The 18,349-nt window shown below is 45.1% G+C and overlaps 1 protein-coding gene across 7 annotated transcripts in view; it reads left to right on the top strand.

Annotated features, from left to right (window-relative positions):
• Positions 1 to 18,349, top strand: part of dab2ipb (DAB2 interacting protein b) — a 516,250-nt gene that overhangs the window by 288,236 nt on the left and 209,665 nt on the right. For all 7 annotated transcript variants that reach the window (XM_034193050.1, XM_034193052.1, XM_034193047.1 and 4 more), the window contains one exon: positions 7,691 to 7,809. In XM_034193050.1, the coding sequence (XP_034048941.1) occupies positions 7,691 to 7,809 (119 nt within the window). The remainder of the gene's footprint in view (positions 1 to 7,690; positions 7,810 to 18,349) is intronic.

Genomic DNA, 18,349 nt, shown 5'->3' with positions numbered 1-18,349 from the left:
ACGGGGAGAGGCCGGTGGCTGATGACACTTGGCTGTTGTGGGCGTACTCGATCCAGGCCAGGTGGGTACTCCAGGCCGTCGGGTGCGCGGCTGTCACACAGCGAAGTGTCTGCTCCAGTTCTTGATTCGCCCGCTCTGCCTGCCCGTTGGTCTGGGGGTGGTACCCAGACGAGAGGCTGACCGTGGCCCCCAGTTCCCGGCAGAAGCTCCTCCAGACGTGTGAGGTGAACTGGGGACCGCGATCGGAGACGATGTCTGATGGTATGCCATGCAGACGGACGACGTGGTGGACCAGGAGGTCCGCTGTCTCCTGGGCCGTAGGGAGCTTCGGGAGGGCCACGAAGTGGGCCGCCTTGGAGAAACGGTCCACTATCGTGAAGATGACGGTGTTTCCCTGGGACGGCGGGAGACCCGTGACGAAGTCCAGGCCGATGTGGGACCAGGGGCGATGAGGCACGGGCAGTGGCTGTAGCTGCCCTGAGGTCTTCCTGTGGTCGGCCTTGCCCCTGGCGCAGGTGGTACAGGCCTGGACGTAGTCCCGGACGTCGGCCTCCAGGGATGCCCACCAGAAGCGTTGCCGGACGACTGCCACGGTCCTTCGCACCCCTGGGTGACAGGAGAGCTTAGAACCGTGACAGAAGTCCAGGACTGCAGCCCTAGCCTCTGGTGGGACGTATAGTCTGTTTTTTGGTCCGTTTCCGGGGTCCGGGACACGGGTCAGGGCCTCCCGGACGGTCTTCTCCAAGTCCCAGGTGAGGGCGGCCACGATAGCGGACTCCGGGATGATGGGATCCGGGGGATCCGACGGTTCCGTTTTGACCTCATCTTCGTGCACCCGGGACAATGCATCCGATCTCTGATTCTTGGTCCCGGGACGGTAGGTAATCCGGAAGTCAAAACGGCCAAAGAACAGTGACCAGCGGGCTTGCCTGGGGTTCAGCCGCTTGGCGGTCCTGATGTACTCCAGGTTCCGATGGTCAGTGAAAACCGTGAATGGCACGGCTGTTCCCTCCAACAGATGTCTCCACTCTTCGAGGGCCTCTTTCACAGCAAGGAGTTCCCGATTGCCGACGTCATAGTTCCGTTCAGCGGGGGTCAACCTGCGAGAAAAATAGGCACACGGGTGAAGGACCTTATCGGTCTTCCCGCTCTGGGAGAGCACCGCTCCTATCCCTGAGTCCGAGGCATCCACTTCAACCACTAACTGGCGGCTAGGATCGGGCTGCACCAGAACTGGTGCAGATGAGAAGCGCCGTTTCAACTCCTTGAACGCGGCCTCGCACCGATCCGACCAGGTGAAGGGAACTTTTGGAGAGGTCAGGGCTGTCAGGGGGCTAACTACCTGACTATAGCCCTTGATGAACCTCCTGTAGAAATTAGCAAAACCGAGGAACTGTTGCAGCTTCCTACGGCTTGTAGGTTGGGGCCAATCTCTCACCGCCGCAACCTTGGCCGGATCCGGGGCGACGGAGTTAGAGGCGATTATAAACCCCAGGAAGGACAAAGAAGTGCGGTGGAACTCACACTTCTCGCCCTTCACAAACAGGCGGTTCTCCAACAACCGCTGCAGAACCTGACGGACATGCCGGACATGAGTCTCAGGATCCGGGGAAAAGATGAGTATATCGTCCAGATACACGAAGACGAACCGGTGCAGGAAGTCCCGCAGGACATCGTTTACCAACGCTTGGAAGGTCGCGGGAGCGTTAGTGAGACCGAACGGCATGACCAGGTACTCAAAATGGCCCAACGGGGTGTTAAATGCCGTCTTCCATTCGTCTCCCTTCCGGATCCGAACCAAATGATACGCATTCCTAAGATCAAGTTTGGTGAAGATATTGGCTCCATGCAAGGGGGTGAACACCGAATCCAACAGGGGCAACGGGTATCGATTGCGAACCGTGATTTCGTTCAACCCCCTATAGTCAATGCATGGACGAAGCCCGCCATCCTTTTTACCCACAAAAAAGAAACCAGCACCCATCGGAGAGGTGGAATTCCGGATCAACCCGGCAGCTAATGAGTCCCGGATGTAGGTCTCCATTGATTCACGCTCCGGCCGTGAGAGGTTGTACAGCCTACTGGACGGAAACTCACTGCCTGGAACCAAATCAATGGCACAATCGTACGGGCGGTGGGGAGGAAGCGTGAGAGCCAGATCCTTGCTGAACACGTCAGCGAGGTCATGGTACTCCGCTGGCACCGCCTTCAGATTGGGCGGGACTCGGACCTCCTCCTTAGCTTGGGAGCCGGGAGGAACCGAGGAACCTAGACACTCCCGATGGCAGGTTTCGCTCCACTGAACCACTACCCCGGACAGCCAATCGATCCGGGGATTGTGCTTTAGCATCCATGGAAACCCCAAAACCACACGGGAGGTGGCCTGAGTCACGAAGAACTCGATCACCTCCCGGTGGTTACCTGACACCACCAGAGTTACTGGAGGTGTCTTATGTGTGATTGGTGGGAGTAGGGAGCCATCTAGCGCCCGAACCTGCACAAGCGAGGTAAGAGCCACCAGAGGGAGCCCTATCTCCCTGGCCCATCTACTGTCAAGCAGATTCCCCTCAGAGCCCGTGTCCACCAGTGCTGGGGCCTTCAGGGTTGAATCCTCATAAAGGATCGTGACTGGGAGTCGTGTAGCAATGTGGGTGTGTCCCACGTGAATGTTTTGGCCCACCCCTGGCCCAGTCTCTAGGGGCGGGCGTTGGAGTTTAACCGCTCGGGGCAGTCGTTTGCGAGATGCTCACTCGAGCCACAAACATAACAAGCTCCGTGGGCCCGCCTCCTTTGTGCTCCAGGTGCCCTAAATGTTGCCCTGCTCGTGTCCATAGCTTCGTCAGCAGGGGGAGCCATAGGCGCACGGAGCGCAGAGACAGAGGAGCGTGGGGAGGGCGGAGCTCGATCAGACCCGGAAGGGAGAGGGACGACGCGTGCCTGGCCACGCCCTTCGCCTCGTTCCCGACGGCGTTCTTCTAACCGGTTGTCGAGTCGTATGACTAGATTGATGAGCCCATCTAAATCCCGCGGTTCGTCCTTAGCCACCAGGTGCTCTTTTAGGACCAGAGACAGTCCGTTTACAAAGGCAGCGCGGAGGGCAGTGCTATTCCAGCCGGATCTCGCCGCCGCGATGCGGAAGGCGACTGCATAGGCAGCTGCGCTCCGACGCCCCTGTCGTATGGACAGTAGTGCGGTTGAAGCGGACTCTCCTCTGTTGGGATGATCGAACACCGTTCTGAGCTCCCGTACAAACCCATCGTATGTATGAAGGAGCCGTGAGTTCTGCTCCCAGAGCGCTGTAGCCCAAGCGCGTGCCTCCCCGCGAAGCAGATTTATCACATAAGCTACTTTGCTAGCATCAGTCGCGTACATCACGGGACGCTGAGCGAAGACGAGCGAACACTGCATAAGAAAGTCCGCGCACGTCTCCACACAGCCTCCGTACGGTTCTGGAGGGCTTATGTATGCTTCAGGGGACGGAGGGAGGGACCGTTGAACGACCAGTGGAACGTCACTTTCGCGCGCAGGGTCCTCGGGAGGGAGAGCCGCAGCGGCGCCCGAAGGGCGTGCCTCCACTTGTGCGGCGAGAGCCTCCACCCTGCGGTTTAGGAGAACGTGCTGCTCGGTCATTAAATCGATCCGAGAGGTGAAAGCGGTGAGGATCCGCTGCAACTCACCGATTACCCCTCCCGAAGCCTCCGCCGCGCCTTGGTCTTCCATTGGCCGTTCAACAGCCGGTTAACGCCCCTCGGGATCCATGACGCTGGCCGAGATATCCTGTTGTGAAAGTGTAGGAACACGGACCCACAACAGGGGGCGCAATGAACGGACAATGGAGAAGGTAAATAACAAGATTTACTTCTGTGAAACAAGCACAATTAATATAACAAACACAATTTGGGGTCGAATCCGCTGGTGTCGTGTGGGCAGGCTCGAAGGTAGGAGACGTCCGTCTCAGTCGAACCGGAACCACCCAGATCTCCTCTGCCACCGAACCCTGGAAATACTGGAACCGCCAAGTCCCGAATTCCCAGGTGGCCACTGCCTCCGCTTGTCGGATCCGGTACTGCTGGCAGGAGAGAGCAACAACACACAGGCGTGGATGACCGCACCCAGTAACGGAGAGGGGAGAAGCCGCCTCCACCTCTTGTCAAAGAACAGCAAGAAGGTGAGTACTTATCCAAACAATGAAGCTATCTGTAGTCACCAGTCCTGAAAAGGTTGAACAGGTTTAGCTGGTTATGCAATATATAAATGCAGAGAATACTACCTTAGTCTTAGGCGATATCTCGGCACTGAGGTGGAGACGCCGTCCTCCTGATATACCTCTGTGCTGAGTGGAACAGCTGTGTCTGGTGATGGGTGACAGCTGTCACCCAGGCTACTCCCATGATGCGGCAGCGCCCTCTGGTGCCTGGAGCCCGCACTCCAGGCAGGGCGCCCTCTGGTGGTGGTGGGCCAGCAGTACCTCCTCTTCAGCGGCCCACACAACACAGTTAATTTGATGCCAGGGTTCAGTTTAAGGTAAAATTAAAATACAATGCAGATTGTTTTCTTATTTGGAATGAGCAGTCAGTACATTCATTGAAGCAGGGTGAAAATTGACCAGAGCAGTGCGGATTAACAGAACAGCAGTCTGCAATAGCTGTCGCTGAAAGTGAGACATGTCCCTCCGCTCAGCAGAGGGACATGTATTACTCCACGGGAAGACACAGCTCAATGGGAGCATACATCACCATGCACACACAGGTCTGTGTATGTACAGGTCTGTGAGTGATGTACAGTGCTCCACTCACTGTTTATTGCTCTAGAAAAAGCATATATACAGACAAGGACAAAATTATTACCCCTGAAGAAATTTAACATTTTCTTCGAAATTATCCCAAGTACATATTTTTAACAGAGCACGGAATTTTCAAAGCAACATTAGTAAAACATTTTGGATGCTAACATTATTTTACATGGGACACAGAAACAAAATTATTTTATAAAATCCAAAAACTACCAGGGTCGCAATTATTAGCCCCCTTAAAACTGATCTTTTTGTTGAACCATAGCATGAACTACAGTGTGAAATGATATGGTTTGACTTTGTCATGCTGTAATAATGTAAAATCAAGTTAAAACTTACGGTTATCTACGTCTTATCAGAAGTAAAATTCAGTAAGAGGTTGAGCTGCCACTTGAGAAAGCATCCTGACAAAAACAAAATAAATCAGTTTAGACTTCACAAAAAGAAATATTGATGCTCCACAAAGCAGGAGAAGGAGTTACCACAGTTTTTTCAAGTATCAAGAGCTGGATTGAGAAGTATCACAAAGTAGTTCACAGTAGTGAACAAGACTGGTAGAGGTCGGAATTGAAAGATTTGAAAGACTTTGGTAAGAAAGCTAGTGAGAGATGTGTGTAAAGACCCCAGAACAAATGCCAAGACACGAGTGAATGACTGAGCCAAGTCGGGAATTGTAGTCTCAAAAGACAATCACTAGAGCCCCGGACAGAAATTGACTGTGAAGTTGCAAACCATAGAAACTCCACTACTGCAGAGGAGACACCTTCAAGCCACACTGAAGTATGGTCAAGACAACCCGGAGAAGTATTATACATACTGGAAGCATGTGCCTTGGCTGTAAAATTGGGTCTGGCTTGTCACTTTGCCCTCCAACACAACAGCGACCCAAAAAATGTCACTTCTGGTGAAGAATTACCTCCAAAAACCAAAGTGAATGTTATTGACTGGCCTGCACAAAGCCCTGACTTGAATTCCTTTGAAAATCTGTGGGATGAACTGAAGACCATGGTCCATGCCAGAAGACCATCAATTCTGGAGGAGCTTGAGACATTTGTCAAAAAGAATGGGCTGGGATTCCTCAGGAGACATGACTGAGACTTGTTGAAAACTACAACAAATGACTGCAGGCTGTTATCCAGCAAAAAGGACACAAAGTTGACTATTAGCATCGGGGGCTAATAATTTTGACCCTGGAACTTTTTGGAAATAATTTTCTTTCTGTGTGCAAAGAAAAATAATGTGAGCATCCATATATAAAAAGATAGATAGATAGATAGATAGATAGATAGATAGATAGATAGATAGATAGATAGATAGATAGATAGATAGATAGATAGATAGATAGATAGATAGATAGATAGATAGATAGATAGATAGATAGATAGATAGATAGATAGATAGATAGATAGATAGATAGATAGATAGATAGATAGATAGATAGCCTTTATTGTCACTGTACATATACATACAACTAAATATGTACTCTGCATTTAAGCCATTCTAATTACAGTTGGACACGATCCAACCACTCAGAGCAGTGGGCAGCCACAGTCCGGCGCCTGGGGACCATCTCCAGATGTAGACGCCACCTTGGTCAGGGCCAGAGAAGCCTCCTGATTCTCCAAGGCAACATAAATCCCGTGAAAAACATGTTGCACTCTTCAACAGAAGACAGTTTTGAGATGTTAATAAATACATTTTAAGCTTTGTGAAATAGTGCGGTAATAAACATGGAAGTACTGCATAGTATAGATAGATAGATAGCCTTTATAGTCACTGTACATATACATACAACTAAATTTGTACTCTGCATTTAACCCATCCTAATTACAGTTGAACACAATCCAACCACTCAGAGCAGTGGGCAGCCACAGTCTGGTGCCCGGGGACCAACTCCAGATGTAGACGCTGCCTTGGTTAGGGGCAGAGAAGCCTTCTGATTCTCCACGGCAACATAAATCCTATGAAAAGCATGTCGCACTCTTCAACAGAAGACAGTTTTGAGATGTTAATAAATACATTTTAAGCTTTGTGAAATAGTGCAGTAATAAACATGGAATAATTCTGTCCTCATCTGTATCATACACAGGCATGATATCTATATGTGACAGGTATAACATGTAGTAATTTGGACCTACCTTTTTCTGAGCAGAAGTCTCCTGATTCTTCACGGCAACATAAATCCCGTGAAAAGCATCTCGCACTCTTCAACAGAAGACAGTTTTGAGATATTAATAAATACGTTTAGTGTGGTAATTAACATGGGAGTACTGCATAGACTCTACGGTGTGCCACTGTTTCGCGCATGGGCAGATGCACTCGTATCATGGCATGAATACATACTCAAGTGTGGTCTGCAATAATAGTCGGAAACACAAATTTCACCTACTATTTTAATAAGTCAGACCTGATTTCCTCATTTTTGGAATCAAGACACAAATTGAAGGTCAAAACTCTCCAATAGGAGCCTGTCTTAATTTATTATTGATTACTTCAATCTATGCTTGAAAGAACCTCTAAAATAAAATTTTGTAGTTACAAACATACTATATTAATCTCAACCAAAATTCTAAAATACAACCAGTGGCTGTTGGTAACTGAGTAGTTAGTTTGATGTTGCAGACATTATGTCTCCTTTTAATCACGTGCTTTGTGTTTGACCTTGTATGGCATCACTTTCACTCTTGTGAAGAGTTTTATTTTTTGCTCATTTATTACTACTTTAATATTCATGCATTCAATCTGACCGAGTTTAAGAGATGAAGCGTAAATGTCAATTTTAATATGTTTTTCTCCTGCTGCCAACTTTAATGATTGATATCCTGCATTTGGATTCCCGTTTAGTTCAGCAGTACCAGTGTTTTATTGACCGTCTCTCCTTCCCTGTCTCACTCCCAGGGCTTTCTCAGTCGACGGTTGAAGGGCTCCATAAAACGCACCAAGAGCCAACCCAAACTTGACCGGAATTCCAGCTTTAGACACATCCTTCCTGGCTTCAGGAGCATTGACAACGACAGGTACGTGGTCGTGGCGGTGCACACTTGTGCACGCCAGTGTGCGTTTGCATTCATCCACACGTCTGTTCCCCTCCGGTGCACCACTCTGTCCGAAGGCTGCTTATTGAGGTCACTGTTCTGTGTTGTGAAAGCAGTGAATCCTGACTTTCCATTCTGTCACTTTTGAAACGTCTCGCTCTCTCATGCTGTAATAAATGATGAACCAGCTCAAGCTCCTTTGGGTTTTTAGCAGCTTTTTGGCATTTGGTTAAGGTATATCAGCGCATAGTTATCCTGAGGCTTTCACCTAGTTATGCCGTGCATATAGAAGATGCCTTCAGGGTGTATTTAGGATTACAGAATTAAACAGTGAAGGTTGAAAAAAATAAAAACGCATGCAGAATTTGCAACTAAATTAATAAAACTATTCTCAAATGTAACCTTAACCTAAGTGGTATAATGGTTTGTTTATTCATTTATTACCCAAGGCCATCAAATATGGCCACTGGGTATTGTGAAGGCTTTGCGTCCGTCTGTCTGTCCGTTTGTCTGTGCTCAGCATAAGTCCAGTCCTATTACTGCCAGTCTTCAAATTCTTGGGACACAGACCTTGGACAAGTTCGAAGATGGCAAACCTTGATCGATTTTAAGAGGTTAAAAAAGTCACATTCTTTTTCCATCTGTTCGGTGGCTGCTCTCTCCAAAATTACTTCCTTTTGTGTGTTTATATACATGTTTTATGTAAAACCTAGCAAAAAATAAACACTTCTCAAACTGACCTCTGAACTTATTTTGCACAGGTTAGCATGGTGACGTCAAAAGCTGGTAGCTAGCTGCAAAACTCAGTTCTGTTTTGGGCTCAATATATCCTCTTTCTCACGTATTTTGTAAAAGCCAACAAGAAATAAACACTTCTTATACTGAAAATGCTGTTTCTATAACCTGATAACACCTCTGGCGTTATTTACGAGACTTTTTGTGGATGTTAGCTTGCACGCTAACTTCCACTAACTCAAAGCTAACTGGCGTTACATTTTTCTCATTAATACCTGCAAATGCACAGAGGGTGATCTACAAATATTCCTTGATTTGCACAACTTCCGCTCGTGTCAAAAGCTCATGTACACGCACACACGCAAGGCCTCCTGCCAGTAAAGCGTAAATATTGTTTTTGATTGATTGATTGATTGATTGAACGAGGGGCTTCATTGGACATCTACAAATTGTACGTAAGACAATAGGCTCTTAATAATTAATTAAACAACTGCAAGTCATAAAGAACACAATGCTCAAATGGCCGAGGGTATTTTAGGATTGCGTTGTATTATATATTTTATATTTTCAACTGTACATACACTTTTGGCCAGAATTATTGAGGCTGTTGATGAATTAAGTATAGAATTTCAAATATGTCCAGAAATAAATACTAATAATTTAAGTATTTAACAAAATGTAAAAAAAATAAAAAAAAAACCTGAGCAGCAACATTATATCCAGAAATTAAAAAAAACAAGAAAAAGTTGGATTAATACACAGTAATTGTAACCACTGCATCATGATTCATGCAAATCAGTTCTTTATTCTTCAATAATTATTATTACTATTATTATTATGGTTCTCTGTGGCCTTGATTTTTATATTTGATCAATTCCCTCCACAACTGAATCACTTTTTCCTTGTATAACACACAACCCTTCCACTGTTTAATTCATACTGGCTCCAGTCTGTTTGAGTTAAACAGTTATGACCTTGACTTTGATCTTTTGAGGTCACATGAGACCAAAGACCATGTGGCCAACAAAAATATGATGTAGCGTTTAACTTTGTGTTGGAGTTTAACAAGAACCATAAATTTATCTTTATACACTTCCTCAAAAGCACCCATTCTAAATGTCCCCCATGTACTGTATCAGGTCCATATTTTGACCTTCACTTCTGACCTTTTAATCAATTGCTCTCAAGTTCAGATCATTTTATCCTTGACTGAACCTCAGCTATTTCACTAAATTTGATCCAAACTGAATCAAACCTCTTCAAGTTAGTTTGCTGGCATATGGATGGGGGCGGCACAGTGGATTAGTGGTTAGCACTGTTGCCTCACAGCAAGAAGGTTGTGGGATCACTTTCCACCCCACCACATCCAAAGACATGCATTTATTTGGATTGGAAACTTTAAATTGTCAGTAGGTGTGTGTGCGGGTGCGAATGTGTTTTTCTGTCGATATGTGGTCCTGTGATAGGCTGGCATCCTGTATGCCGCCTCAAGCCCCATGAGTGCTGGGATATGCTCCATGCATGCCCATGACCCCCAGAAAATGGATAGATGGATGGATGGATGGAAGCACATGGGACCAAAAAAAGAAAAAACCTTGTCGATTTGCAGCTATTTCCAGATTCACTTTCAAATTTAGTGGGCCTAGCATTGGCCCATGCCCAACCACTTCATCAAAGTTTATTAAAAATGATTCAGTGCTTTTGTTGTTGTTGTTCTTGGTACTGGTGTCTTTTGTTGCTTGTTTGTTTTGTTTTTTGTTTTTTTTTACAAAAGCAAGGTTCTACTTTGTGCTGTTCCCAGAATTGCTAGCACCCTCCAAGTTGCTATGGAGATGCTGAAGGAAACTCGTGCTTAAATACTTACTAGAGTTGGATTTCTCAGTGTTCTCACAGCTACTTTAGCCCTCAAGGATCCATGCTAATTAGCATAAGAAACCTACTCATGTTGGAATTTTGTTCATTTATTTATTTATCATTGATTTATTTTTAACCGCGTGTTTTCTCAAGCAGTCATGGTCATTTCTGACTCACTTAGCGTGATCCTTTGCCGCGTCTGTAGAAGAGCCAGCATGTCCATCTGTAGGTTTTAATTAATGGAGGTTCTGTGTTTGAAGAGTGCTTCTGTGGCCCCTCTTTCAAAAGTAGGAGCCGAGTTGCTGCGTCTCTCCGTGCTTTTAATGAGGCATTAAGATCACTGTCAACCTATCGCACGGGGGAACACTAGCAATTGTTCCGAGCGGAACACAGCGAGCCGTTCTCTGGCTTGGATGGGCTAAAACGAGCTCTTTCCTCATTGTCCCGCTGTCTTCTCTCATTCTGTTCTGGAGCGTTGCTCATTTTTCAAAGCACCTATCTTTCTAACCACCTTTCTATCCATTTCAAACTCTAATTTCTATTCCGAGTGGTTTTTGTCCTTTTTTTTCAAATTGGTTGTAAGATTTACAAAGGAATCCGCTGTTGTTTCTGTCTGATAAAGTGCTTGGCGAAAAAAGGCAAATATCGCACAGGAAATTGGAATGTCCAGGAGGCATCTTATCTCACCTGCTGTAACGCAAGAACACCTCACTTGTGAATGCACACATAATAATAGGTCCACCCCCCCACCACACACACACACACACACACACATAGCGCTGCAGTGAGGTGAGGGAATATCTCTGTGTACTCACACCGACCAGAGAGCAGAACTGAGAATACAGACCAGGGGTGGAAATGGTGACATGTGACATGTGCATCCCTGTGTGTGACAAATAGGAAGCTATAGAGCATCATACGATAATGGTCACAGCCTATTTGTGTATGTACAACCCCTGGCAATAATTATGGAATCACCGGCCTCGGAGGATGTTCATTCAGTTGTTTAATTTTGTAGAAAAAAAGCAGATCACAGACATGACACAAAACTAAAGTCATTTCAAATGGCAACTTTCTGGCTTTACGAAACATAATAAGCAATCAGGAAAAAAATTGTGGCAGTCAGTAACGGTTACTTTTTTAGACCAAGCAGAGGGAAAAAAATATGGAATCACTCAATTCTGAGGAATAAATTATGGAATCACCCTGTAAATTTTCATCCCCAAAATTAACACCTGCATTGCATCAAATCAGATCTGCTTGTTAGTCTGCATCTAAAAAGGAGTGATCACACCTTGGAGAGCTGTTGCACCAAGTGGACTGACATGAATCATGGTTCCAACACGAGAGATGTCAATTGAAACAAAGGAGAGGATTATCAAACTCTTAAAAGAGGGTAAATCATCACACAATGTTGCAAAAGGTGTTGATTGTTCACATTCAGCTGTGTCTAAACTCTGGACCAAATACAAACAACATGGGAAGGTTGTTAAAGGCAAACATACTGGTAGACGAAGGAAGACATCAAAGCGTCAAGACAGAAAACTTAAAACAATATATCTCAAAAATCGAAAATGCACAACAGAACAAATGAGGAACGAATGGGAGGAAACTGGAGTCAACATCTGTGACCGAACTGTAAGAAACCGCCTAAAGGAAATGCGATTTACATACAGAAAAGCTAAACGAAAGCCATCATTAACACCTAAACATAAAAAAACAAGGTTACAGTGGGCTAAGGAAAAGCAATCATGGACTGTGGATGACTGGATGAAAGTCATATTCAGTGATGAATCTCGAATCTGCATTGGGCAAAGTGATGATGCTGGAACTTTTGTTTGGTGCTGTTCCAATGAGATTTATAAAGATGACTGCCTGAAGAGAACATGTAAATTTCCACAGTCATTGATGATATGGGGCTGCATGTCAGGTAAAGGCACTGGGAAGATGGCTGTCATTACATCATCAATAAATGCACAAGTTTACGTTGATATTTTGGACACTTTTCTTATCCCATCAATTGAAAGGATGTTTGGGGATGATGAAATCATTTTTCAAGATGATAATGCATCTTGCCATAGAGCAAAAACTGTGAAAACATTTCTTGCAAAAAGACATAGGGTCAATGTCATGGCCTGCAAATAGTCCGGATCTTAATCCAATTGAAAATCTTTGGTGGAAGTTGAAGAAAATGGTCCATGACAAGGCTCCAACCTGCAAAGCTGATCTGGCAACAGCAATCAGAGAAAGTTGGAGCCAGATTGATGAAGAGTACTGTTTGTCACTCATTAAGTCCATGCCTCAGAGACTGCAGGCTGTTACAAAAGCCAGAGGTGGTGCAACAAAATACTAGTGATGTGTTGCAGCGTTCTTTTGTTTTTCATGATTCCATAATTTTTTTCCTCAGAATTGAGTGATTCCATATTTTTTTTCCCTCTGCTTGGGCTAAAAAAGTAACCGTTACTGACTGCCACAATTTTTTTCCTGATTTCTTATAGTGTTTCTTAAAGCCAGAAAGTTGCCATTTGAAATGACTTTAGTTTTGTGTCATGTCTGTGATCTGCTGTTTTTCTACAAAATTAAACAACTGAATGAACATCCTCCGAGGCCAGTGATTCCATCATTTTTGCCAGGGGTTGTATGTATGCCACATACCCACAAACATACACACGCAACCCATCACACACACACATTTTTTTGCTAATTGTCTTTAATTCATGGGTCGGTGGATTTCAGAGGTTGTGCTACTCTTTTTTTTTTTCTCTTCAGGGGGTCTACTTGGTCTCAACTGAGGATCACTGGGTACTGCTGAAATGACTTTGTTTAAAAAAAAACGATTGCTTAACACCCCATCCACATTTTTTTCTATTTATTTTCATTTATATAGCGCCAAATCACAACAGTGTTGTCTCAAGTCGCTTCACACAAGCAAGGTCTAACCTCACTAACCCCCAGAGCAGCAGTGGTAAGGAAAAACTCTCTCTGAGGAAGAAACCTCAAGCAGACCAGACTCAAAGGGGTGACCCTCTGCTTGGGCCATGCTACAGACATAAATTACAGAACAATTCACAAAATGAATATACAGGACAGCAGGGTCTCCAGCACAAATACCCTCCTCATTGTCCCATTGAGGAGGGTACTTAATGGGACACGTGTCCCATTAGGGTGCAGTTGGCTTACCATTAGTAAAATTTGCAAAATGGCAGACTCATGGGATAATCACCACTCCTGTGTGACAATGCATCTGCAAGCATACACGGTCATCCTGGAGCACGCCACTCGCCATTTGGAGTGTTGGGATCATTGGGATCATTGGACTGTTTAAAATTTTAATGCCGATAAAAATCATCCCAACCAGGTCATTGGCAAGCTCACAGCAATTTAACCAGGCAATCTGCAGTGTTCCGGGAATCCTGCTGCAAGCTGACTGCATTAGACTTGTTCCAAACACTGATGCAGATCTGTACCCGATGTGTTATCCTGAAGCTCACCACAACAGCGTGGCAAACAGGTGATGAAATATTCCATCCGTGAAGTGGCAAGGTCACTGCCATCTTCAACCCCGCCACTTGTCGCGGCTTCGGATACCATTTGCTTCCTTATTTCTATCTGGAGCCCACCTGGAAACAGATGGGAACACGTGGACATAAAGCTTTAGGGAGACAAAGACGTACGATCCCAGTTGCCTTTAGAAAGAATGGCGGTGACAATATTTTAGCCATGTGGCAAATTGATCTGAGCAGAATCCATAATGTAGCAATCCACCAATCAGGCCTATATGCTAGAGTGACCAGAGAGAAGCCACTCCTTAGGAAAAGGCACATGGCAGCCTGCCAGGAGTTTGCCAAAAAAAGGCACCTGAAGGACTCAGACCACGAGAAACAAAATTCTCTGATCTGATGGGACAAAGATTGAACTCTTTAACGTTTTTCAGCAGCAGGAACTGGGAGACTAGTCAGGATTGAGGGAAAAATGAGTGCAGCAATGTACAGAGACATCTTGGATAAAAACCGACTCCAGAGTGCTATTGACCTCAGACTAGGGCGACGGTTTATCTTTCAGCAGGACAATGACCCTAAACACACAGCCAAGATATCAAAGGAGTCGCTTCAGGACAACTCTGTGAATGTCTTTGAGTGGCCCAGCCAGAGCCCAGACCTGAATCTGACTGAACATCTGTGGAGAGATCTGAAAATGTCTGTGCACCGAGGCTCCCCATCCAACCTGATGGAGCTTGAGAGGTGCTGCAAAGAGGAATGGACAATACTGCCCAAAGATAGGTGCACCAAGCTTGTGGCATCATATTCAAGAAGACTTGAGGCTGTAATTGCTGCCAAAGGTGCATCAACAAAGTTTTGAGCAAAGGGTGTGAATACTTATGTGATTTCTTAGTTTTTTATTTTTAATAAATTTGCAAAAAATTTCAAAAAATACTTTTTCACGTTGTCATTATAGGGTGTTATGAGTAGAAATTTGAAGGGAAAAATGAATTTATTCCATTTTGGAATAAGGCTGTAACATGGAAAAAAAATCAAGGACTATGAATACTTTCCGGATGCACTATATATGCCTCCAGTACACTGTTCTGTTTTAAAAGTTTCCACTATATCTCCAATGCCCTTGTGCCCAAAGTAGCTAAACCTGAGATGTGAGTACTTATAGTGTGGGGAATGATCACCATAGCAACAATGATCTCATCTGGATGTTCTGTTGGTCACAACGCTGTCCAGGGCAGATATTTATCTGTACCTGGTTGGGAGATTTGGCAGTTCCCAGCTTCCTGCTGACTGTAGATTATGTGTTCGAGTCATTTACCAAATATTATAAAAAAAATTGATAGTACTGTACATCTGAATAGTTTATGAAAAGATCCACAACATCCAACAAATCTATTGATTTGAACACTTACACTGCTAAATATATACATACAGCGGGAGAAGAAGAAAACTAGAAGGGTGGAAATGAGAGTGGGGACTTTGAATGTTGGTAGTATGACTGGTAAAGGGAGAGAGCTGGCTGATATGATGGAGAGGAGAAAGGTAGACATATTGTGTGCAAGAGACCAAGTGGAAGGGAAGTAAGAGCAGGAGCATCGGCGGTGGGTACAAGTTGTTGTACCATGGTGAGGACAGAAAGAGAAATGGTGTTGGGGTCATTTTAAAGGAAGAGTATGTTAAAAGTGTGTTGGAGGTTAAGCGAGTGTCTGACAGGGTGATGAGTGTGAAGTTGGAAATTGAAGGGGTGATGATGAATATCATCAGTGCATATGCCCCACAGGTAGGTTGTGAGATGAAGGAGAAAGAAGATTTCTGGAGTGTGTTAGATGAGGTGGTGGAGAGTGTGCCCAAGCATGAAAGAGTGGTGATAGGAGCAGACTTCAATGGGCATGTTGATGAAGGGAACAGAGGTGATGAGGAAGTAATGGGTAGATATGGTATCAAGGATAGGAATGGGGAAGGACAGACGGTAGTTGATTTTGCAAAAAGGATGGAAATGGCTGTGGTGAATACCTACTTTAAGAAAAGGGAGGAGCACAGGGTAACATATAAAAGTGGAGGAAGGTGCACACAGGTGGACTACATTCTTTATAGGAGATGCAAGCTAAAAGAAATCACAGACTGTAAGGTGGTAGCAGGAGAGTGTCACTAGACAGCATAGGATGGTTGTTTGTAGGATGACGTTAGAGGTAAAGAAGAAGGAGAGTGAGAGCTCAACAAAGGATCAGATGGTGGAAGCTGAAGGAGGAAGACTGTTGTGTGAAATTTAGCGAGCAGGTGAGAGAAGCACTAGTTGGAGGGGAAGCAATTTTGGACAGTTGGAAGAGTACTGCAGATGTGGTGAGGGAGACAGCTAGGGCAGTACTGGGTATGACATCTGGACAGTGGAAGGAAGACAGGGAGACTTGGTGGTGGAATGAAGAGGTCCAGGAAAGCATAAGGAGAAAGAGGTTGGCGAAAAAGTTTTGGGATAGTCAGAGAGATGAAGAAAGTAGACAGGAGTACAAGGAGATGCGGCGTAAGGCGAGAAGAGAAGTGGCAAAAGCAAAGGCAAAGGCATATTGCGAGCTGTACAAGAAGTTGAATAGTAAGGAAGGAGAAAAGGACTTGTACCGATTGGCCAGACAAAGGGACAGAGCTGGAAAGGATGTGCAGCAGGTTAGGGTGGTAAAAGATGCACATGGTAATGTGCTGACAAGTGAGGAGTGTGTGCTGAGAAGGTGGAGGGAATATTTCGAAGAGTTGATGAATAAAGAAAATGAGCGAGAGAAAAGGCTGGATGATGTGGTGAGAGTAAATCAGGAAGTAAAAGAGATTAGCAAGGACGAAGTGAGGGCTGCTATGAAGAGGATGAAGAGTGGAAAGGCAGTTGGTCCAGATGACATTCCAATGGAGGCATGGAAATGTCTAGGAGAAATGGCAGTAGAGTTTCTAACCAGATTGTTTAATAAAATCTTGGAAAGTGAGAGGATACCTGAGGAGTGGAGACAGGGTGCTGGTTCCTATTTTCAAGAACAAGAGTGAGCTGCAGTAACTACAGAGGCATAAAGCTGATCAGCCACAGCATGAAGTTATGGGAAAGATTAGTAGAAGCTAGGCTTAGAAAACAGGTGAAGATCTGTGAGCAGCAATATGGTTTCATGCCAAGAAAGAGCACTACAGATGCAATGTTTGCTCTGAGAATACTGTTGGAAAAGTACAGAGAAGGACAGAAAGAGTTACATTGTGTGTTTGTGGACTTAGAAAACGCTTATGATAGAGTGCCAAGAGAAGAGTTGTGGCATTGTATGAGGAAGTCTGGAGTGGCAGAGAAGTATGTTAGGGTAGTACAGGACATGTACCAGAATAGTGTGACAGCGGTGAGATGCGCAGTTGGAATGACAGACTCATTCAAGGTGGAGGTGGGATTACACCAAGGATCAGCTCTGAGTCCTTTCTTGTTTGCAGTGGTGATGGACAGGTTGACAGATGAGATCAGACAGGAGTTCCCATGGACTATGATGTTTGCAGATGACATTGTGATCCGTAGTGAGAGTAGAGAGCAAGTTGAGTCTAGTCTGGAGAAGTGGAGATATGCTTTGGAGAGAAGGGGAATGAAAGTCAGTAGAAGCAAGACTGAGTACATGGAGTAGAAGTGGTGAAAGTAGATGAGTTTAAATATTTGGGGTCAACTGTTCAAAGTAATGGAGAGTGTGGTAGAGAGGTGAAGAAGAGAGTGCAGGCAGGGTGGAGTGGGTGGAGAAAGGTGGCAGGAGTGATTTGTGACCAAAGAATATCAGCAAGAGTGAAGGGGAAAGTTTACAAAACAGTAGTGAGACCAGCTATGTTGTATGGTTTAGATACAGTGGCACTAACAAAAAGACAGGTGGCAGAGTTGAAGATGTTGAGATTCTCTTTTGGAGTGTCAAGAATGGACAAGATTAGGAATGAACATATCAGAGGGACAGCTCAGGTGGGACGGTTTGGAGACAAAGTTAGAGAGGCGAGATTGAGATGGTTTGGACATGTGCAGAGGAGGGACCCAGGGTATATAGGGAGAAGGATGCTGAGGATGGAGCCACCAGGCAGGAGGAGAAGAGGGAGACCAAAGAGGTGGTTCATGGATGTGCTGAGAGAGGACATGCAGGTGGTTGGTGTGACAGAGGAAGATACAGAGGACAGGGTGAGATGGAAACGATTGATCTGCTGTGGCGACCCCTAACAAAGAAGAAGACACTGCTCAATATGAAATACTAGCACAATCCCATAAGTCCATTCTAATCTATCTGAAATTCCCTGAAATAAAAATAGTTTAAATATATATTTTAGAAAGTTTATTAAATTAAATTTTTTGGAAATATGTCAAATTTCCCAAATGACTAACATTAGGCTACTAGCAGGTTTCTTTCATCATAGCACTTATAAAAAATTATTTCATAAATAAAATGTATTACTGT

This window comes from Thalassophryne amazonica, chromosome 17 (assembly GCF_902500255.1).
Source record: "Thalassophryne amazonica chromosome 17, fThaAma1.1, whole genome shotgun sequence".
Taxonomy (NCBI): Eukaryota; Metazoa; Chordata; class Actinopteri; order Batrachoidiformes; family Batrachoididae; genus Thalassophryne; species Thalassophryne amazonica.
Note: the sequence above shows the minus strand (reverse complement) of the source record. Positions and strands in the feature narration are given on the sequence as shown.